Source organism: Meleagris gallopavo, chromosome 1 (genome assembly GCF_905368555.1).
Source record: "Meleagris gallopavo chromosome 1, MGAL_WU_HG_1.1, whole genome shotgun sequence".
NCBI lineage: Eukaryota > Metazoa > Chordata > Aves > Galliformes > Phasianidae > Meleagris > Meleagris gallopavo.
The window spans coordinates 6,348,159-6,371,955 of record NC_139404.1 but is presented as its reverse complement, the minus strand read 5'-3'; the positions used below and the strand labels follow the sequence as shown (position 1 = coordinate 6,371,955).

Genomic DNA, 23,797 nt, shown 5'->3' with positions numbered 1-23,797 from the left:
TCCTTAGAAACACAGATTTACTGTGTTCTGGAAGGCTGACATTGGCATCACTTTCTGATTGATTGAGCCATGGTCCTCTGGAGGATTTAGTGGCTTTGTAGGTTAATGTGGGAAAAAAAAAAAAATTAGCACATACTGTTTTATCTCATACAATCTTTTAAAGTTCTGTTTTGCAGTGGATGGCTCAATTTTTGCAATAGTTGTTTTCTAAGAAATCTTTATTTTTCTTCCTAAATATCAGAACTGTGCTCAATCCTTGAGTATTTTCTCTGAAAACAACTCTAGTACAAATTTATTGCTGAATTGCACACCGAAGCACTGAAAGAACCTAGAAACTTTTCACTACTGTAGGAATGCTGTAGGTAAGGGGTATTAAATTGAATGACATCTTCCTGAAAATAAGGCAGAGGCTTAGGGAGTGCACTTCAGTCCTTGCACACCAAGTTAACTAGAATGGCTTGAACATCTTACACTTCAATGCAGTTTCAATAGTTTCATTTTTTTGCAGTGTTCTAATTGTTTCTTCAAACTGCAGGTCTTGTGAATGACAAAGATTCCAAAGATACCATTACAGAAGGGGAGAACCTAGAAGAGGATGAAGAAGAAGAAGAAGGTGGAGCAGAAACAGAGGAACAATCTGGAAATGAAAGTGAAGTCAATGAGCCAGAAGAAGAGGTGAACTTAATGATTTACCTTATCTTGTGTAAAAAGAATAAGTAATTTTGATACTTTTATTTTACTTTGATACTTTCTGAAGACCTTGTATGTCACAAGTTAGCTGGTGAAATACAGGTATACACAACCAAGTCAGTACACTGAAGGTATCTCTGTCCCAGTTTTCTATATACAGAAATTGGAATGCAGTGTGTCTGAGACTCTGGAGAAATTGGTAGAAACTTGAACTGTCAGTTTTACTCAGTGTGTGCTGCTCTTCAGCAGAAAGGTGCCTCTGGTGTTTTGACATGAAAAGACATTCAGATCATTGTCTTTATCTGTTGTAGAAGCAAATGTATTGACTGGATGACAAAGCAGTCAGTAAAAATAACAGGTGTTTGGAGTGCACCAACATAATGTGAACAAATAAGATTTATAGAAAGTAACAACCTTCCTTGTTTACTGTGCCAGTAATCTTTTGAATCAAAAGTGGTGTAGCCACTAGAAAAGCAGACATGTACATAAAAATTCCAACTTGTCACTATGACCCAGCAAAATAGACACGATAATGTTAGTATTATGATGAAATGAATTTATCAAGGAAATAGGCAACACTTTTTCTCCTGTGTTTGGGTTTATCTGCTGTCTTCCAATTGATGACTCAGCACACAGCATCGCAGTTTATGAAGTTTGCCTGGTTTTGTGGCTTTGCCCACAGACTAATAATATCATTAGAATAAAAAAATGTTTGTTTGAGAGCAGAAAAAGGGATATCTGGAGATCTTGCCCAACTACCCTTGCTCAAAGCATGCTCACCTACAGCTGGTTGCCCAATACAATGTTCAGTTCAGTTTTCGCTGAAGATGGATACTCTCAAACTCTCTAGGCAATCTGCTCCAGTGATCAAAGACCATCACAGTAATAAATAACCAGATGAAGAAAAAAGAATTCCCACTGCCACGGCTAATGTGTAAATGAAACTTTGCAACTTTTTTTTTTTCTGTATATTCATGAAAATGTAGCTGAGATCAGGCTGTAGATTTGCTGGGAAACAAACAAAAAAAATCAAACTCTAAGACTGAACTAAACAAATTCAGATTGAGGTAGATTGGGAAAGATACAGAAAATGTGAGAGGAACCAAGTGCAAGTGGGTTCCTTTGCTTTCCTCTAACTTAAATATATGTTGGTGTGCATTTATCGCTGGAAATAGTGTGCCAACAAAGATTGAATAGAATCAGTTATGTAAAGCCTTTATTCCTCAGAAAGCAACTGGTGAGTAAGTCTTAACTTTTTATCTTAAGAACAGTTAAACATTTATTCTCTTAAATATTTCAGGAGGGCTCTGACAATGAGGAAGAAGAAGGCGAAGAAGAGGAGGAAGAAAACACTGATTATCTTACAGATTCTAATAAAGAAAATGAAACAGATGAGGAAAATACAGTATGTATCATTGCTTTAGAAAAGTGATTTATGCTGCTTTGTTTTTCTTTACTAAACGCTTTTTAGCCTGTGCTTCCCATAATGTAATTGGGAAAACACAGCAAGAATGCTCCTTGATATTTTTTCAAATACATTTTAGATTTGCAAAGTTCCATTGTTAGTTTCTGAAAATACTCATGTAATAAACATTATTACAGCGTGCTTTCACAGGACTGTGTATTTTCACAGGTAGGTAGACTGGAAAAGATGTGTAAGTGATGGTTTTGCAATACCTGCAATGGTAGCAAACTGGTACAGTACCTAGGCTAAACTAGTTAGTCTGCACTCTGTCTCAAAACTGAAACGGAAACAAACCAGTAAGTACAGAATACCTAAAATACAGGTTTTTGGAATGGCAAATTGTAACATCTGTACCAAACAGCCTGAGTAAGCCTAAATTGTGGTAATGATTATTATAAAACAGCATATTGGGGTGCTGGGTTTAAAAAGCAGCATATAAAAGCAGTTTTTCATAATCTGTGTTGTTAAGAATAGACTTTAGCATTGCATATAGTAGAGAGACTAGCAGCATTGTTGCCAGAAGCTGAAATGAGTTCCAGTACTGTGTGGATAGTGGCTTTTACTTGGTACTAGTCTGCTGTTTTAACTATTAAGGCACTGAAAAGTGCTGACAAATGGTGTTCATGACATCCAGCTATATCCCAGTTCCAATTTTAGGTATTGCTGACTATTTCTTTACTAGTTTTGTGTTTAATTTTGTTTCACTTGAAAAAAGTTTAGTTATTTTTTCCAAGTGGTGAGCTATACCAAGAGACACATTGAAGTAGTATTTTTCTTGTCACATTATGTTTTCCAAATGCTGAAGAATGGTATTTGACTTGAAAAGGCCATCCAACTTCATGGATCTCAAGGAAAAATTAGTTAAATTAGTTGTGTTGGAGGGTAGAGATCTCCTTGTCTTGTCAGCTGTGTATAATCTTATGTATGCTCATGCTTTATGTCCAGAACACTATGAGTGACCAACCTTCATAACAATGATTGGTACAGCAAGTTTCAGAAAATATTTCTTTGACAAAATAATCCAGGCTAAAACTTCTTGTAACTTATAAAAAAACTTTTCTGTATGTCGTGGAAGCAATGACAGTATTTTTTTCTTTACTTCTAAACCAAGTCTTTGTAACTCTGATACTGATGTAGTGGCATTTGTTTTTTTTTTAATCTCCATTGTAACAGGAAGTAATGATTAAAGGAGGAGGACTTAAACACGTCCCTTGTGCAGAAGATGAGGACTTCATTCAGGCATTAGATAAAATGATGTTGGAAAATCTTCAGGTATAAATCTCATTTTCTTAAGTTAATGTAGCTGTACAACTCTTACTTATTTTTAAGTAACTAAGTGATTAATGCAAAATCAGCAATACTAAAGAATGACTTTTTTCCTTGTGACCTCCCTTCTGCAGTCGATGTGTTTTGATAAGTAGCTTTCAGATATTTAATAGTTTGTTCAGTGAATATGAAGTACTCACAGGTATCTTATTGGATGAATAACTGCAGCAGATATTAGACAATGTTTTTACTTCTATGTAGACTACCCAAGCCTAGCTTATTAATAGGTCTAAAATGTAGTTGCACTTCATTTTACGTAACTAAGTGCTTTGTAGGATTGTCAATCACATCAGGTAAATATTTGAATACTGCAAACCCTGAATGCAGGAATACATTAATAGTATGCAGCAAAAAAATTTCTCAATGCATAATGTTTGTTCTCAAATGTCCAGTCGAGTCTCTAGGTGGTTTTTCCTTCAAAGTTGAAATTTTAAGTATTCTGTCCCTGTAACTTCCTTCTTCACAAGCAAGGAAGCCAAAGGAAAATGGAGTAAAGTTTTGTGAATTTATTTATGTGTACTCTGCGTTCTTGGAATGCTCAACTTCTTCTCAGTCATAAGAACGTGAACATTGACAGACTTACTGACTTTTTAAGCATTTATCATTTATATAGTTTACTTTCTTTTAATAGCAACGGAGTGGTGAATCAGTTAAAGTGCATCAGCTGGATGTTGCTATTCCTCTGCATCTCAAAAGCCAACTGAAGAAGGGTCCCCCACTTGGAAGTGGGGAAGGAGAGTCAGAGTCTGGAGACACCATGCCTTTTGTCATGTTAACACGAAAAGGCAACAAACAGCAGGTAAGAGGCTGTCAAATAGATTCCCCTTTAAATGGGGAGGGGAGGGACTGTCTTTCACTTCTGAAGTCATAATACAACCTTGACAGATAGGGAACGTTTTATTTCCTCATCATTTTCTCTGAATAGGGAACAGACCTCTTAATTTAGAAATACAGAAAATACTACACGTAGTTCCCTGGAATTCTTGGTCTTTAACAGAAATCAAGTGTAACAATTCTGTAGATAAATTGCACTGTTATTAATTTTGTTTGCTGATTACAGTTACTGGGACAGTGGTATGTTTTCTGTCTATTAAATACAGTTGAATGAATGCAAGCAGTTGGCAGAATGAGTGAAAGTTCAGAGGATAGGGAAAGAAGAGGTGAAGGAACACTGCAAAATCTCAGATTCTGCAGATATTGCTGAGAACATATTCAGCTTCAAATCAACATCTCTAATGTTTAAGTTTCACTTCCGAAATAACAGTCAGTGGGCTGAATCTGTTCAACTTGGAAAACAGTCATTATCTCTGAGGGCTGTTTCAGGGGTATCTCCCAGAATGAACTGGATGAATTTTTCAGAGAAACCTATATGGAAATGGAACCATCTCTGTGATTTTATGAAATCTTGTTGATTTAAAAAACAATTAACAAAAATCATACCTTGCTTCATGCAGCCAAACACATTTGTCTTAGCTCTTTTCTCATGTGTATGTTTGAACGTTGCTAGGTCAATAAATGCAGAATATACAAATAAATATGCATTTATGTACCTTTAAAGGACATAAATCATGACACAACTTGTCTTTTCAATTGTGTAAATTAATGATGAAAGTGAATGACTCCAGTGAGTTTGTGGACAGCAGAAATAAGGCATTGTTTCATTCCATCACTCATCACCTTTCAAGTATTTACTTCTGTCATTACTTTGTTTTTGATGTTTGTTACCTGAATTTCTGGATAAGTCTGAGTTATATAAAGCAGAAACAGCATTTTAAAAGTCTGTGTAGAAAGTGAGGTCTGTTACAGCAAACAGTGGAACTAGTAAGTGTGATTCCATAACTGCTTTTTAAGCTTCATTATTCAGTTAAGAAAATACTGTGCTAAGTGCTTTCAGAGTGTAGTGTTACCTGCTTTAGTGGGCATATACAACTTGAGTTTAGTAGTGGCTACCTGATTTCCTTACTGCATTTGTTGGGTTATTCTGTTTTTCTGGGACTTGAAAGTTGCATATGAAGTTCTAAATGATTTTTAGTAAGGAATTCTTAACTACTGTCATTGAGTAGGAAAGGAATATAGAGAACTCTGAAAACAAAAACCAAAACCTGATAGTGCTTGGCTTTGTCAGGGTAATTTACTGGGAATATCTGGAGTTACCAACAATTTTAGGGTCTTCGTACTCTGAGGGGGAAGAAAGTATTGCTGGCATTCTGTGGCTTGAAAAAGAAAGCAGAACTTGTTCAGGAGCTTTCCCTCCCTCTTCCCCCACTATTTGCTTTTGGGAGTAGGCTCTTCCTGCCAAAACTCCTCCAAGTGTTTCTAGAAATGTTTTAAAAAGGAAAAGTCTGGACTAGTAGACTACTCCAGTTTTTGAGTCAGTGAAAAGCTTCTTTGTCCATAGTTGTGCATTCAGAAAAAAAATGCTGCTTATTTTTCTGTTAAAACTGACTACTAAGCAGGAAAGAAGAGGTGGGGTTGGAAATAATTGTTTCTTATAACACTATTTTAACATCTGTGAGCAGAATGTGCACTGAGTTTTGCAGTATTGGATGCCTGCTTTAGTCGTAACTTCTGTAAGCTTTCAGAATTCTAAACACAGGCAGAAAGATTTCTCAGACAATCCAGAGAACTGAAAGTAATTTCTTATCCTTACCATGAATCACGTGGTAAGCATCACGGCCTCACTGCAGTGTCAACCAATAATTTCCTATCATTATGTTTGATCTCCTGCTCTTTGCTAAAAGTAGTGCTGCATCAAGAAATCTTAGCTGATAAGGAGGTACTTTCTGGTGAAAATGGAATGTGATGGGCTTCCTTCTAGGGATTGATTTTTCACAGTTGACATCCACTCATTAAAAGCTCCGTTCTCATGCCAGCATTCTGTCTGATTTTATGGGGCATTGCCTACTAGTTTTTTTGAAACAGAACACAAGAACAACTGATTGCTGTTTACTAGCAGTATACAGCCTGAATTAATATTGATCGCAGGCTGATAGCAGTGAGGGCACTTTATTTTCTCATTCTGGTTCGGATTGTGATTAACAGAAGCAGGAGGTAGCAAGTGTCTTAGATAGACCAGTCTAACAATAGTTGTCCTGTCACTGTAAAGAAGCTGTGTGACAAAAACCACAGAAGTTGTAGCAGTAGAAATGAACACCACTATTGGAAATCACCCTTTAGCATCAGCATCATCAGTTAGGTCCATAACATGAGAGAACAAGGGGAAATAAATGTTGACATCATAAGGGGAGAGATCCAAGATGTAATTTGATTTTTTTTTTGAAATTGTCCAGGATTTATGCCAGGTAGATATGAACACAGGTGAATGGGATACATTTAAAATGTTTTCCTGTGGAAATAAAAACTTGGCAAAGTTCTTTTCCATGTACATCTCTCAAAATCTCAGTTGTAGATTTCAGACAGACAGTACTGCTGAGGGAGTAGTACTGAGCTCACCTTTGAAGTAACATTAAGACAGATGTAATGTGTTGAATGTGCATATGCAGATGTTTGGCATGTGGGGTGGAGAAAACAAATTTGATACTGCTGTTCTCTCGTGGCCATGGGGAAGCACTAAAGAGCTAGAATTCATACAAAAGAAGAGCACTGGCCAAGAAATGCTACAAGATATCTGAAATTCTTAGAACGTGTCTCCTGCATTTTCACAAAGGATAAAAGTGGAAATTCTGCTTGGGGGCTTCATCTCTTTGGAAGTCAGGGATCTACAGAGAAAGAGGCAGCTGCTTTGAACTGCTTGTGTTTCTATCTCAAGACCAGTGCAACTCAGTGTGGGGATATATATAGTGAGGCTGGCATCAAAATAAAGGGATAAAGCCTAGAGCTACGTGTTCCTTGTGGAAACAAAAACAAATTGTTCCTATAAATACTGTGGTGTAATTATCTATTGCCTCTCTTCTCTGTGCCTTTAGAGTATCTGAATACCTTGTAATTTCTCATGTGTTACTAAGCAAAGTACAGTTTGGGGAGGGGAAGGGGAAAAAAAAAACACCTGTACTTTTCAATAAGAACTTCTGTGGAAACTATCACATCACAATAATATAGAAATAACCATTACCCTTCTGTCTTTTGGCTTTTTTTTTTGTGTAGGGTGGTTTTGTTGTTGTTGTTCTTCTGTGATGGGCACTTAAATGTATTTTCATTTGCAGTTTAAGATCTTAAATGTACCGATGTCTTCCCAACTTGCTGCAAACCACTGGAATCAACAGCAAGCTGAACAGGAGGAGAGAATGAGGATGAAAAAGCTCACTTTGGATATCAATGAACGCCAAGAACAAGAAGACTACCAGGGTAAGAAAATGAGAGTGTACCTCATTTTTATCTTCAGAAAATCTGCAGAAATACCTGTGATAATTAGCAGTACAAGTTCTGAATATTCATTTGTAGCACTTAGTAGAAAAACTCTACTTTGGTTCATCATTTGTTACATACTCCTTGTTCTCTGTGCTCAAAAGCTTTTGCAGCTCTTCAATGAAAGAGTTTTAAAGTCTCAATAAATATTACATTTCTGTTTAGTTTGGAAGAGTAGAAGAAATGGGATTACTGTTCCCTTTAATAACAATAAAAAAAACCCACAAAATTAATCTGATGTTTATGGCACTGTCTCAGTTACTGGAAGAGAATTGAGTTGGATGCAAGAAAAATTAATTCTGTACAATTAAAGCTCTTGTTTTTAGGTATAAATAGACAGAAGTATTTTGAGTCTTGAAGTTAAGACTTGAAAACACTAAGTGGTGACCTCTGCCTAGTAAATAGAATCTGTTGCCTCAGCTTCATGTTGCTAGATGTGCTAGGAGTTCCACAATTCTGAGTGTGGGAAGAACATATTAACAAAGTTTTATACAAATTATGTGATCCCTATTCTTTTTAAGAGTACAGAGACCAAGCATTTTGGAACATTGGCAAGTGGAAACAGTACCACAAATTCTATGTATCCCTAAACCACTGCACTGGATATGTTTGGTTTTGTTTCAGGCTCAACTTTCCTTGGCTTACTCAAACAGCAAACAAAGTCAAAACAAATAAAATTGATGGTGCTCAATTCTTACGTTAGCTTTTCCATTTAACATCTCTGAAGTTCCTGTTCTTTATTTTTTTTATTGTAAGGATGTTGCAATCTGGAGGTAATCACAGGATGAGTAGTTAATTATCAGGAAATCTCATTTAATGTGTTTAGTGAAAGGTCATTATTCATCATGAAATGGAAAAATTTAAATTAAAGCAGCTCTAATTGGGGGGGAAAAAAAAAATCCCCATAAAATCAAACCATGGTATCTAACACTTCATCCTGGATTTTGATAATGCAAGAACTAAGCATGTGATCCTCAGAAGGAGTGTTTTTTCCAAAGCAAGTGTATACAGAGCTCTGAAATTGTAATACCATATATTCTTAGTATTAAACATCATCCTCTGCTTATAAAAATGTTTTCCAAGACACCTGCCTTTTATAAAGCCCCCTCATGGAAAAGAAGCAGTAGATGTCAGAATTACATTCTTATGTGCTTTTTTCAGACTTCTTATGAGTTTCCTTCATTAATGACGGTTCTGCTTTACTAATGATCAGGGTGTTCGTGTTCTTGGTTTATTTTAACTTGTCCTATGAATTTGTGGGTATCTCTAAAAATCAGTCTGTTTAATTTTTATTTTATCGTAGCTGTGATTCTTATCCAAAAAAAGATGACATTCATTTTGTTGTTGTGGAATGCTTTAGGCACAAGTCAGATAGCATTCCTGTTCAGAGCTATTTGTGCATGCGTGCATACACGCATTTTTAAATATATATGTGTGTATTAAAATCTGGTGCAGTTGATTGGTCTTTTTGAAGAGTCTCTTTGCCTGTAACAAGTTGGTGCATTTATGCAGACATGAAAGAGAGTTGGTTTTAAACTTCTGTTTCAGGCTTTGAAGTTATCAAGGGAGTTAGAACTCCTAATAGGGTTCCTCAAGGTTGTCCTTACATATGCACCTAACCTATGTAAATGAAAAAAGCCATAACGAATGAAAATTCACCTGTGTGAAGTACCTCACTATTAAATACTATTAAATAAATTATATTTACTAGTACTTATTATTATTACAGGCATATTAATGCAGCCATGTGTTTGGTGCTGGGTGACTGTACACAAAGGTCCGAATTGGATGCTTCTTCCTTAGAAGATGGGCAGCACACCCTCAGCCTAGCTAATCCATTGTGTTCCCTTGCCATTTCTTCTTTCCTCTAGCTTCTCATTTTGTCTGTTTCTCAATTACTGACTTTTCACAAATTCCACTGATTCTTTTTCACAAAGAAGTCAGACATGTACGTGGTTTATTGCTTCTAGCACCTGCCTGACAGCGTACTATAATCTCTTCTTATTGCCTTGTTACAGAGATCTATCCTTGTATGCTTAATTGTTTTGAAGGATGTTACTTTCTGATGTTTACAGATATGGGCTGTTCAATGTCCTGAATGGCTTTCTTTGCATTTTTTTCAGGCTTTGATGTGGTTTACTAACCACGTTGACACCAATATTGTGTATTAAATCTTCCATAGGTTCATAGTTTCTCCAAGACTGGATGGATAGCTCAGTGAAAGCTTTGTGTACGTTTTGTAAATGACCATACAATCCCACGGGTCTCCAGTTCTGACTTGTGCAAGTCTTTGGGAGAGTGCTGGAAGTTTGTTTCTTACAGACGATGAGCATGTGTCTCCAATTCCAGATTGGAGATTAGCAGAGATTAGAGAACCAGACAGAACAGACTTTCAAACAACATAATCTGTTTAACAGCTTATTCTACTTTTTCCCTTTTTTTTTTATTCCATCTGTTTGCTGAACAAGGAAAAGTCTTGCACAGGTAGACTGTCAGAAATATTTCTGTTGGATGCACTCATACGTAGGCAGAGTTTACGTGAAGGTTCCTGCTGTGTATTTGTAATTACTTTGGATACTTAATAACCATTAACTTAGTCTCCTAAAGAGCAATTTTTATCTTAACAACAATGAAATGAAGTCTTGCCAAGTGCCAACACATCATACTTTCACCTCTCTTGAATGCCCAAAAGTTGGGTGTCCAGGGCTGAAGTAGGTGCTGCTGCCTCTTCTGCATCCACCTGCTTCTTCCCACTGATCATATAGTGAAAAATCCCAGCCAGAAGACAGTTGGTGTAATGTAGGTCAGCTGAGTCACCCTCCTCAGGTGTCTGTCTTCTCTGTAAAACGATCCCATTAGGACTACTTTAGACAAAGACCTGACTTCTAGATGCTAATTTAGGACAAGTTTCTCACTGAGTTTTAAATTGAGAACAGTGTTGTCCAACTGTTACTATTTCAGAACAGTTTTATGGTATGGCTCCTCACAGTGCTGTGAACCTTTAACCCTACTTACTGATACAATCAATGGCTGATGTTTTTGGAAAGAAACTGTCATAGCTCTGTTATGAAGCACCTGCAATGAAAGCCACTGCTGGCAGTTTCTTCTACAGGAACATCTGGAAATGGAGGTTCACACTATGGGGTACTGTGGGTTTGTCTGCAATTTTTTAAACTGAAAACAAAAAGCTGTAGAATAGCATGAAAAATGTTGACCCAGTCATAGCAAAGTGTAAATAAGTTGTGTTTTTTTTTTTTTTTTACTAAATGTGCTCGTGTAAATTTCTCTTCAATAAGATGTATAGAAAATGTGTTTAACTTTCTTTCTGTATGAAATCACAGAAATGTTGCAGTCTCTGGCACAGCGTCCAGCTCCAGCAAATACGAATCGTGAACGGCGGCCTCGTTACCAGCATCCAAAGGGAGCACCTAATGCAGATCTAATCTTTAAAACTGGTGGGAGGTAGGACAATCTTCTTCTTAAATGTTTTAATTCTGGTTCTGGGCAAGTAATTACCTCCATAATCAAGACAGGTAATGATCTACATAATTCAAGTAGATCTGTTGGTTGCTTCCTTTCTGTTCAAATCCTGAGTAAGATTTTGTGCTTCTAACGCAGCATCTGTGAATACATCTTTGACAGAGCCTGGGAAGGCAGAGGGTTGTTTTTTAGAGTCGAGCCTCTTTGTTACTGGGAAAAAGATGCAAGTCTGCTTCCCTAGTGAGAGGAGGAAGAAGATGCACAATGGTTTCTAGAGAATCTCATTGTGGCTTCTTTTTCACACAGAGAAAGCACTGGAACAGATTGCCCAAGGAGGTTGTGGATGCCCCATCCCTGCAGGCATTCGAGGCCAGGCTGGATGTGGCTCTGGGCAGCCTGGTCGGGTTGCTGGTGACCCTGACATAGCAGGGGGTTGGAACTAGATGATCATTGTGGTCCTTTTCAACCCAGGCCATTCTATGATTCTGTACTTAATTTGGTGACCTTTAGATCTCTGTCCAGTATTTAAAAGCCTGAAGGGAAAGAAGATACAGCCAAGGCAGGGAAGGGGTGAGAAAACCTTTCACTCGTGGTGTACAAGAGCATAACAAAAAGAGGATTAACATGAGAACTATTCCTTAATGGTCATTCTTTAACCACTGCTTAATAGTCACTGTACAGCTTTAGTATAATCTCAGTCTCTTTTCTTACTCAAAGTAAACTTCATAGAATAAGCTATGAAATTAACTCTGCAGCACAAATCTGAAAAGACAGGTTCAGATGAAATGCAGTATTTTCATGTATCTCTTTTTGAATATGAATTTTGGAGCTGGATAGATGGAGCAACAAGTGGAAGGGGAAAACTTCACCTATCAAGTCTTTGTAAGCCAGAAATAAGATAATGTGTTATGTATAATGTAATGTGTTATGTTACAGCAATATTATCAACTTCTCTGGTACATTTCTGTAAGCATTTTATGGCATTCTGATCTCTTATTCCACTGGGTCCCCTACTGCTTTTATAGAAAAACCTCTTTTTTGAAAAAGGACTGCATTTTAAAATAACTAAATGTAACTCAATAAAATGAGTAATGCTGCCCATTCAGCTTTTTTATTTCACTGTGGCCTAATACTGTCATAAAAATGAAAACTATTGATTTACACTGAAGTGCCATAATACCTGCAAGTGTTTCACAGCTATCTGCAGTCTTCTCTTGTAGATTTTTGTCATCTTTCTCAAATACTTTGCAGTCTGTGCAAGGAGTACTCTGAAGTTACTCCTTAAATATAGCAGCATGCCCAGCAGATGTGATACTTGAACAGTTTATGTAGTTCTTTTCAAAACTTTTTTCTCCAAATGTTTAGGGAAAAACGTAATATAGGATTTTACCATAAACTAGGTCAGACATTGTCCTGAGAACAGTTTGATCAGTGCTTGCTTGCTCAGATATTTGTGCCACGTGCTTGCAATTCCGATGAAATTTTGTTATGTAATTTGCTCTTTGTTCCCTTTAATCTATAAGCTCCTTAAAGCAGAGACCAGGAAGTTAGTTTTAGTGGGCAGGCTTTATTTGCAGCACAGTGCAACATTCAGACTTGCAGTCGTGCATCGGTTGAGCCATCTCAGCCTGTAGGAAGAAAACTTCTGAATTCACAGCAAAGGATATTTAGGCAGAGCTTTGTTTATTGAAGACTGGGTCTGCCCGTGGCTTACCACCATGGTACAGGTTATACATCACCGACATTTCTAAGAGCTTCTGACTTACGGGATATTTTCAGGATTGTCTTCTGACTTTGAAGGATGGGTTGCAGTGTTTCTGCACAGGCTGCCCTCACTTTCTGGTCAACAGATTACCCCACCAACGTTCATGTGAACACTGGTCTTTTCCTATTTATTGAGAGCAAAATTTTCATGTTGAGCAATTAATGTTAGTATCTGTTTGAAAGAAAGTAGTATCTGTTCACTACAGATTCACTTACCTGGTAAGTGAGCTGGTTTGGGTTGTATTTTATGTGTACAAAGAATACGTCAGTTGTTTTCTTGCAGTATTAACTTAATTTACTGAAAATAATCATGTCTGTTCTTTGAGAGAGAAAATCTATAATGAAAAGTTGTTTGAGGATAAGGAAGATCTGAGCAAGTAAATCTCCTAGATTCCATTGTAAAGCACAGTCTCACAGGTTCTGAAAGTTAATGGCAAGATGAGGGTTTTGGTTAGCTAAGAGTGGAAGAAGAATTTGGTGTTTTAACTGCTAAACATATCCCTAAGAACCAACTTCTCAAACATCTTTCAGAAAGGTGGATCCAAATCTTTCTGTCATAGTAGTTGACTCAGAAATTAACAGAGGTACCAGAGCTCTCTTGTATGCTTTTGGCCCTGCACGATCTGGTAACCCTGAGTGCCCAGCAGGCTAAGTGACCTCCAGAGGGCCCTTTGAACCTCAAGTTTTTTGTGATTCTATTTTGGTCTAGCAGGGCCCTAAGATAAATAAATGATCAAGGTAGTTCTAAAAATGATGTCTGACTTATGACATCAATCCCCCCACACACACATCTGCAGCCCTTTCACCTGCAATAACACCACTGTAAGTGGGAGAGAGAGTGAATGGCAGTGGCTGTAATGCAGGCATCACATAAATAAGAAAAGTCTTCCTGTAATATTTAATCTATTTATTAATAAACCTGTTTCTGTGGGGAAATACATACCGCAAGCCTTTCCACTTCTGTCACAATTCTTGTAATTTGGTGTGTGCTGAATGTTGCATCAAAAATCACAGCTTACTGCTGTTTGTTTGTAATTGCCTGCTTCTGCAGCCTCAAGTATTAGCACTTATTAATCCTGCAAGGAGAGGATTCGTTTTGGGACACAAACATGTAAGGCTGACTGACTTTAAAGGCAATTTACTGTGATTCCAATTAAAAGTGGAATTCCTCAGTTTGCTTCAACAGAACTCAGCAGGCAGCCATCTTCTCTCTTACCTCCTGTTCTGTATCACTGAAAGAGGACTCTAGTTATCCAGCTGTTACACTTCAGCAGTTCTAAGTTTACAACAGTATTTCTTCGTGTGGTATTATCAGGAAAACACTCTTACTGAAGTGAAGGGCTGTTCTTCAAAACTGTGGAAGTTGTTTCCTTATGTTTTAAGAGGACTGAGATCCATTAAACAACTTAGCTCATAAAAGTCATTTTATGACTTTCTTTTAAGCATAAGCTTCCAAGACAGAAAAACAGAATTACACTGAGAGGAGTCTTCAAAAAAAGCAAAAACACTTGGTAGAGTTGAGCCTTGTCTTATAAAACCCAGTAATCTCAAGACTGGCTGCTGTTCTGAAAGTGTAGCCAAGGACAGAGGGAGGACCTGTCGTTGTCAAAAGGCCCTCTGGGGTGTGTGCATAAGCTGACAAACTAAATCATGCTTAATTGATAATTTCAGCTCTACAGCTTGCATCTGACTCTTATTTCCCTTTAATAAAGAAGAATGAAGCATGAAGGCAATAACAGGATGCTAGGATTTTATTAGCCAGATATTCTCATTATAGTATTTTGCTAATGCTGAAAAATCAAAGTACAGCTAATAAGGAAGAATGTGAATTTAACCTCATGATTTCCTGTTCCAGCTGCTGGATGAGAATACTTCTTACATCACCCCCCTCATAGCTGTTGTACTGATCAGTATTATGTTTTGAAGCTTTCCATTCACTTATTAATTGAATGTCAGAAGCCACAGGCAGGTGTAAATCAGATTGCTCTTATCCTGTTCACCTCAGCCTGGCTGGCTGTCCTTCCCTTGTGCAGGGCAAACCCTCAGGTGCAGGTGTAGCAGTGTCTCAGTAGTGGACGGATGTATTCCTTGGTTCATCACACAGCTTCTGAAATCTTCAGTTGTCATTTTCAGTGGTCTTTTCCATTCTTTTTGAAGATGTGGAAAGACCATTGCTTCAGCAGTATCGTTTTGCTCTTGGTTAAGATAGTGAAATTGTTCCCATCAATGTTTTCTCACTAACTTAAATTCTCCCAATTTCATGCGTAACGATTCATCCTCATTTCCTCATATGTACTGAGGACTGGTGTTTCTGAGCATTGTTACAAGTCCCAGTTTTCTGCTCCTGGTAAAACCCTGCATCTTTATGTCATAGGGCCACTTTATGTCATGTGGCCACTGCCAGCAGTGTGGCTGAGAAAATGACTCAGATGGCCTTACAAGTTAAAGGCATTAAGGACAGAAGGGAGGCAGAGGAAGTGGTCGTAAAAATTTGCTTTTGCATTCACACACATTTGATATTGCTTTTAATGACAGCTCTGTACAGAGTTTGATCTTGCCAAATACAGGTTTGGATGGAGTTCTTTTGAACAAAAGGGGGTCTTTTTTTTTTTTTTTCCCTCTTATTATTTGCAAAATTGTATAGGAAGTGCATAGCTTCTGTCTTTAACCACTGACTTTTAACTGTTCTGTGCTGGTTACTGCTTTGGGTAGAAATGTCACATGAAATACCTGTTTTTGGAAGTAATGCTGCTGCTGTGACTTCTACCAGCAGCATCCTGCCCCAATCCTTTAGAACACTGCTCCCCTGCCTTATCTACCACAGCATACTGTGCCACCTCCTGTTTTGGATGAGTGTAATTTGTACTGACTTAAATACATATGCAGCTACTTTTATCATTTCTCCTTCCCTCTTTATCAGCAGTGAAATTATTTGTAAGGGACGCAGGAGAGGTAAAGCACAATTCTGCAATTCACTGCTCTTGGATGCTTTTTCCCTCACTTGTAGTGTTCTACTAAACATGTTAAGACTGAACTTCCTTGTGTTGAACCACATAGCCAATGGTTTTGAGTGTGCCAGGAGTTGGAATGTTCTATTACATAACATTAAGGCATGATTACCAGTGGTGCATCAGCTCAGTACTTTCTAACAACTTATTGTGCTTAAAGCACAAGAATTCAGTACTTCAGTTATTCAGTATAACAAAACAGTGGGATACATAACAATACCAAACCACTGTGGAAACCTTTCCTGTTAAAATAAATGTGGAAAGTACTGTGTCTTGTACGATGTCCAGTAAAAGCTAGTGTTAGATTAACTTAATGTTTAACAAAAGCTTGAGGTTCGTGCAGTAAGGTAAAGAATATGGCCTGATTTATTTACGTTGTAAAAAGACTTGAGTACATGGTGCAGCTTCCTTGTGGGTATAAATTTTGTCCAATCTTTACCTTGTTTTGCACTACAGAATTTTAATTTACAGTCTAGAACTCAGCGGATAAGCACTTCAGCACAACTCTCAGTTACTGAGTTTGAGCAGTGAGACCCAATTAGCATTACTTGTGGATTTCTTTGTCTTACATCATTTGCAGGAACGTGATACAGTAACTTCTCAATGCATGTTTCATTTCAGTTCATTATGACATGAGCTGTGCACTGCAGCAGTTAAGCATCTCGTCTGGGAGGATAAGTCGGCTTTCCTTGTTCTGGACAGTTTCAGATTGACCTGATTGTGTGGGGAATTTGTTTTCCTGATGCAACTGGCTGCCTTATTTTGTCCAGCATGGTCTCTTTTAAAATGTGTATGGATACTAGAAACATGTAACTTTAATACGTAGAGGCTACAGGCATATCAAAACCACCAGCAACATATTGCAGTGTTCCCTAATGAGGATAGTAGGGAATATTTCACATTAAACTTTTTTTTTTTGTCTTTTCTTTTCTTAGGAGACGTTGATCCAGCAGCAAGTGTCATTTCATTAGGTCCTGTATCTCTGATGTTGTGGATAGTGGAGTCCTCCAGCAATTAAGTGAGAGCAGTGGACACATCTCAGCATGTCAGTCTAGAGCGTTCGGAATGGAAACCTGGGCCAGGCTGGGGCCGTGGGGCAGAAGCAGCCTCCTCTCTTCCCCCCAAAACCCACACGGAACACGTGGAAGCTTCCAGTCATGGCCTGCCAAAAAAAACAAACAAAACAAAACAAAAAAAAAAGCTTTTTGCAATGGGAACCATGTGAGGGTTACTCTTCTCATAGGAGCCAGAAGTAAATGAATGAAATGGTCAGCTTGACCAGTGAGCAACTCAGTGAAAACTGCGATCAACCTGAAGCTCAGATGGATGACACTGGAGTGGAAAAGGTCTCGATGGCTCAGTGTGGGGGAAAACCAAGTTCTACGCTTGATGCAAACTGTATTCTCTTTGTGTTGGAAGGATATTCTTTGGGGGCTGTGAATCTACAGCTGAAAAATGGGGAGCAAACAGTGAAATGCAAAAGAAAACTCTGACGTGGGAGAGCTGCTAATCGAACATCAGCTACTCCTCACAAATCTCTGGTTAAGGAGTGAGCTTTTGCTCCAGACAAGCAGGAAAGATGGGTTGGGGAGTGGGGAGGGTTGAAAAACTTAGGAGCCAAGGAGGTAAAATGTTTGTTAAGGTTTAAAATAGAACATGAAGTTGATTAACACGGGGTGTTGACTCATACTGCTTAGAACAGCCTGACACCAGCCTAAGGACAGGGATATAGTTGAGCCCATTGTATGTATCATTGAAAACCAAAACGTGCCAGTCAGCGTCACGGGGAGGTTGAGGAGCGGATCCGATGTTTTGTTGATCTTCATGGGTTGGTAAGCCTCTGTGTCTATTGAAACAAACAAATGAAAAAGTTTAAAAAAAAAAAAAAAAAAAGAAAAGAAAAAAAAAGATTAAAGTCTGGAAACAAGTAGAATTTTTATTTTTTTTCTAAGTAGAAGTGAGGTTTCTTGGTCTGTTTCTGACAATCTGTTATTTATTAGCGTAGGTTTTTGTTTGCTTTCAGGTAGAAGTAGTTAATTCAGTTAAGGAGCTCACCTGTACGTTATTACTAATTCTTTTTTTTTTTCTAGCTCTTTTGAAATTCTTTTTATCACTGTTTTTGGTTTCTGCATGTAGGAAGGGAGACTTGTAAAATTGTAACATTTCATAAAGAAATGCTGCCCGATCTTCACCAGCTTCAGAAATCTGACCTTTGCCAATGCTGCAATAAAGTGTTGTAATTTAGAAGCAGTGTCTGTCTCTTTACATTGATTCAAGATTTTAAAAACATACCACTTAAATAATGTTCTTTAATCCCTGAATTGAGCAGGGAAGTTGGGGAAGTGGAGCTGTGTGTAAAGGAGCAGACACAGAGCTGTAGTGGCGTGCAGTGTAACAGCATTTAGGGCTTGGGATGATTGGGGCACGTCTCCCCTGCAGACCCAGGAGTGTCATGGCTGTGGGTGTGAAGTGCCCTACGAGGAGGAATACTGTGTGGGAAGACTGAGTCTGTGGTTCAAGTCTGGGATGGAAACAGCAAGTTTTTATGAATCCCATTTGTAACTGTGCTCCTTCAGAAGAGTCTGAAGTTCTGCAACAAAATGATTTTATCTGTTACTCACATCTCTCAAAGTTCTGCTTCCATGATGACAAATACCTGCCCATTCCTCATTGTTACAATCAGAGCCTTGATTTGCTGAGGTTGACTTCCTTTTCTTCCCTTGCTGTTAAGGTCCAAAGGGATTCATTTTTCCACCGAGTGTTGTCTGAGCTTTTACAGAAGCCATGGATTACAGCAGCCTGCGTTTGGTGGTTCTGTTTTGGATGGTGACTCCATTGAACAAAGCACAGCTCACACTGTGCTTTGTACCTTTACAGCCGATTTAACCTAAACCAAGTGCTCAAGAATTGCACATTTTGGTCGATGCTCTTCTGTGATCTGCACGTCTCACTGCTTTGCCCACACCGCAGGATGTTTATTTCCAGCTGACAACGACTCATCTCATACAGCCACACTTGTCCTCCTGTGCAGTGACCCAGGTGCTCTGCCATGGCACTGGAGACAGATTTGTGCTCTGCTATCAGTGCATGGGCAGAGGACAGAGGATGTCCTTGCCAAGAGGATGTCACAGCCAGTGATCCCAAGAGCGCTCGGAAGCAGTTAAGTGCAGAGCGTGTTCCCATCCGGGAAAACGTACGTGGGTGAATGAGAAATTGCTTCATGTCCTTGACTGCATAAAGGATTTCTCCCCTATCTTATCTTCCTCTGGAAAGAATTTGGACTTGGCTCCGGACATTTGAAGCTGAGCTTTCACTGAATGCGAAGCTCGTGGAGCTGTGAGCAGGAAGTGTGCTGTGTGCTTTATGGCTGAAAGCCTCTGTGGGCACGAGGCTGTGCAGCTCCTGCATGGAGCCGAGGTTGGGTGGTAGGAAATGGTTCTTGTGAGTGATGAGGCATTGGCACCAGCGAGGTGGTGGTGATTGCTGTCCCTGGAGGTGCTCGGGAGATGTGCAGATGTGGCAGTGAGGGCTGTGGTTAGAGGGTGGGGGCATGGTTGCATTGGATGATCGTGGTGGCCTTTTCCAACCTTAATGATCTTGTGATTCGAAGGTGGTGAGGCTCCAAAACCCTCAAGTGTGAGATTGACTGGGGACTGTGGTCAGGGGCAGCACCTCGAGCTGCAGCTGATGGATGCTGCTCTTTTTTTTTTTACCTTGCAATGCTGTAATGTGATAAAATGAAATAAGTAACTCTTTTTTAAATTATGAATTGCTGAGCTTTCAGACTTGCTACAATTTTATTAACTTTCAAGTACTCCCAAGAAAGAAGCCTGTTCCATTTGTTACACAGATGAAATTACCATATTCAGCCACAGCTGGTGCACGCAAGGTAATTTGATGTACATTAAGGCACAGATGATAACTTCCGCATTGTGAAAGCTGCCTGTTTTGCTCGACTTTTCATCTTTTCCCTTTTGCAGCTGGCCTGTTCTCTCGCAGCAGTGATTGTGCATTTGGCAGGAGCCCGGCAGAGGAGCTCCAGCAGCTTGCTGATGCAGAATTCTCTTTGCTTTAAATGGGAACCTTATCTGACTTCGGTAAATGTGGTGCCATTGGAACACGCTGACTTGTCTGCTCGTTTCCAGAGATGGACTTGGTCAGCTGGAGGCAATTCTGGCCCTTCCACCTGGGCAATACCAGCATGGATACAGATGGGGACAGCTGAGGGTGAGCAGCTATCAACCCATGCTAACAAACAGCCCGCGTGCGTCCAGCCACAGAGAAACCACACTGCAAAGCATGGTCAGATACAGGCCCCGATCTGCAGTCATCTCACTGTCTGTCTGAAGGTACAGATACATGGAGAAGTCATTAAGGGGCTTGCTAATTCCCTACAGTTGTCCACAAGAGGGGATGCTGTAGTCTTGAGGCTATGTACCCAAGAGAGAAATCTTTAGAAACACCGTCAGCCCACTGCCATGAGCCTGCCATTGCCCCCACTCAGTGCTCTTCTCCATTCTCACTTCTCTTTGGAGCTTCATAACTTGTTTGTTCTGTGATGATGCCTTTCCCCATTCCTATGCTTCACTGTCCCTCCTCAGAGCTCTATAAATAGGATTTCCTCACCAGCGCTGAGCGTGCTGCACAGAGGAAACTATTTGGGTAGGATTCAAACAAGAGCCTGAATGTTAAAACATTGACTTGTATTGTTTGGGTTATAAACTTTGCCCTTAAGTTGTTATTGTTGGGGTAGGATTGTGACATTAAAACACGGTGCTTGTGGTCGCTGTCAGTAGAACAAACACTGAGCTGTTAAAAAGAACAGTGCTCCTTCCTTCCTCTCTCCCTTCCCTGGAGCTGAGCTCTCAGGCAAATAAAAATAGTGGTGAAGCTAAAAATGGGGGGGTAGGTTTAGATTTTGCAAGTGTTTATTTATTTGTTCTTTGATGTGCACCTGTATGAAAGGAATATGTTGTGTGCAGGATCAAGGGGAACAACTTTTTCTTCTGGAAGCCAGTAATAGTTGAAAACTTTGTAGTATTATCCCTTAACTTTTTGTATTAATAAGTTCTCTAAATTGTTAAGGCTGGAGTTTGGGGGCCTTAATCCCTAATCCCACTCCTGTGCCCAGCTCTACATCACTGCAAACTTGAGAGGTGGTGGATGCCCCATCCTTGAAGACATTCAAGGTCAGGCTGGATGGGGCTCTGGGCAGCTATCTAACTGTTCTCTGCAGGGGAGGGGGACCAGAGGGCCTTTAAAGGTCCCTTTCAATTTGGTGCTCCAATGATGACTCCTTGATGACGACTCCTAGTGGATCTTTTTCTAACTGGAGCTGTTCTGTGATGCTCGATCCCAGGCCCAAACACGCTGTGGGTTTATTGCTACCCGGGAGGCTCACCCCAAATCACAGCAGATTGCCTTTTGGCTCCAGGCACACCACGGCTGCTGCATGCAGGGTGTTGCCACAGGCGATTCGTGGGGCAGAGCCCAAGCATTTGGGATGGGATGCTTGGGAAAGGCTGCACTGGGCAGACAGTGCCCATTTCCTGGGCTCAAACGCATTACAAAACTCACGTTGTAAAGAAAAATTAAACCTAATCAGCCAAACGAAATCCAGTTAGGAAGGCAGGAAATGTTCCAAGGTAATGAAGTTTGTCTGTGTCGTGGAGCTTTACGACCCTGTTGAGCCTCTGCCCTGGCGCTGGCTTCTATGTTGGAAAAAGAAATGTGCTGACAACTGTTTCCTAACAGAAGCTTAAATATGAAGAAGTGATCTCCTTCCTTCTGCACTACCTTGTTCAGCCCGGAGAGAAGGCGGCTCTGAGGAGACCTCATCACAGCCTTCCTATATTTAAAAGGTTATGAGCAGGAGAGAGAGGGACTTTTTACGTGAGTGGATATTGATAGGACAAGGGGGAACGGGCTTTAAACTAAAAGACGGGAGATTTAGGTTTGATGTTAGGAGGAAATTCTTTACTCAGAGGATGGTGAGGCACTGGCACAGCTGCCCCCAGAAGCTGCGGATGCCCCATCCCTGGAGGTGCTTCAGGCCAGGTTGGATGGGGCCCTGGGCAGCCTGAGCTGGTGGGAGGCAACCAACCCATGGCAGGGGTTGGAAATGGGTGGGCTTTGAGGTCCCTTCCAGTGCAGGCTGTTCTATGTGTGCTGTTTTCCCTTTGCTGTTGAGCAGGCAGAGAGGAGGGGATGACTGTCACACAGCTCCATGATACCTGCAGTAACAAAAGCCCAACAGGTAGAGAGCATTACAGGAAAACATTGTGGATGTTTGTTGGTGAAAGTGACCTCCTAGGACCTCTAGGGAAGTGAGTGATCGCATTGTAATGGAGCGAACTGAGGCTGAATCAGAGAGAAGTAACTTACACGGGCTGGAGTTCAGAGCAGAGCCCAGGATGTTGTTCAGCTGCTGGGGTGACTGCAGGCGTGCGGGTGCACAGCTGGGATCCTGGATCCATGAGGGCACAGCCACTGTGAGGGGAGGGACGGACGCAGCAGCTGGACCACCTCTGTGGTCAATGGAGATGTGCAATCTGTGGGCTTTGGAAACTGGAACTGTGCCCAGCTCTGGGGGTGAAGAGGTTTTTTTTATTTTCCTTTAAATTCAAACCTTCCGCATTTGCATTAGCTTTTGCTTTTTTTTTTTTTTTCCCCTCCTCCAGTGCAGCCTCTCAAATTGATGCTCTTGGTCACTGGAAGGGCCATTTGCAGATGCTCCAAGTCTTGAGTCTCAGTGTGATGCCACCTCCCTTTCAAGCTGCTTAGAGCTGCCACTCTTGTAACTCCAGTGGCTGTCCGGAGCTCAGGGTGCCTCTCAATGCTCAAGGCTCTTCAAAACATTAATTACAGCTCACAGAAAGTACGAAGACTCACAAATGAAAGAGGAAGTTAAGCTGAACAGCCCTGCACACCTGCCAGCTGGGTGCTCTCCTGTCCTCACACCTGTTCAGTTTAATCCTGAAGTTACCCAAGCCTCTTCTGCTTTTATTTCGCTGGCTGCAAACAGCAGGAGGTAATTAGGGCCCAGTGGAAAACCTGCAGGCTGAGAAGCAGTGGCTGCCACCCATCTTCTCTTCCAAATCCCTCGAGCTGAGAACACTGCTGACCCTTCAGCTGTTTGAAGTGCGGCATTTCCTCCTCTGGGAGAGGTCACTGTGCTTGGGAAGAGAAAGCCCACATGAAAAATGTGAAAGCGAAGGGTGTGTCCTCATGGAAAGGGTTTGGCTCCATCCAGTCTGAGGACCCTCCTTACCTCAGTGGGAAAGTTATTTATAACCTAAGAGTCAGCCCTGCAGGAAAGAAATGCTGTGCATCCTGCATGCAATCAAGGCAGGGCTTGTTTCAGCAGAAGGCCCCGTGCAGGTCAGGGGAGCAGGGAGAAGTACTGCACTAAAGGCCTAATTCCCAGTCAGCTGTGAGAGCTCATAGCAGCTGTATTAAGCTTGGTGTATCTGCACCCAGGGGCAGTGCACGAGAAGAGGGCTCAGCTGACTGCTCTGCTGGGGCTTCAGCACGTGGGTTCCTGCCCAGTCCTGCTTGGAGGACTGAGCTGTGGGTCACACATCCATAGCTGCATGAAGGTAACAGTGTTATTAGCCATTAAACAGGGACTTTCTTCCTTTGAGGAAGAGGGAAGCTACCACGATCATGAATGAAATTGCACTTCCTGTCAGCCATGGGC

The 23,797-nt window shown here is 40.3% G+C and overlaps 1 protein-coding gene across 4 annotated transcripts in view; it reads left to right on the top strand.

The window, feature by feature from the left end:
* The window catches only part of UPF2 (UPF2 regulator of nonsense mediated mRNA decay), a 56,088-nt gene extending 37,743 nt beyond the window's left edge, over positions 1 to 18,345 (top strand). For all 4 annotated transcript variants that reach the window (XM_085215784.1, XM_085215793.1, XM_085215774.1 and 1 more), the window contains 7 exons: positions 536 to 675; positions 1,991 to 2,095; positions 3,329 to 3,427; positions 4,113 to 4,280; positions 7,645 to 7,786; positions 11,188 to 11,308; positions 17,034 to 18,345. In XM_085215784.1, coding sequence (XP_085071910.1) covers positions 536 to 675; positions 1,991 to 2,095; positions 3,329 to 3,427; positions 4,113 to 4,280; positions 7,645 to 7,786; positions 11,188 to 11,308; positions 17,034 to 17,043 — 785 coding nt within the window. In that variant the 3' untranslated portion in view covers positions 17,044 to 18,345. The remainder of the gene's footprint in view (positions 1 to 535; positions 676 to 1,990; positions 2,096 to 3,328; positions 3,428 to 4,112; positions 4,281 to 7,644; positions 7,787 to 11,187; positions 11,309 to 17,033) is intronic.
* Positions 18,346 to 23,797: the final 5,452 nt, after the last annotated feature.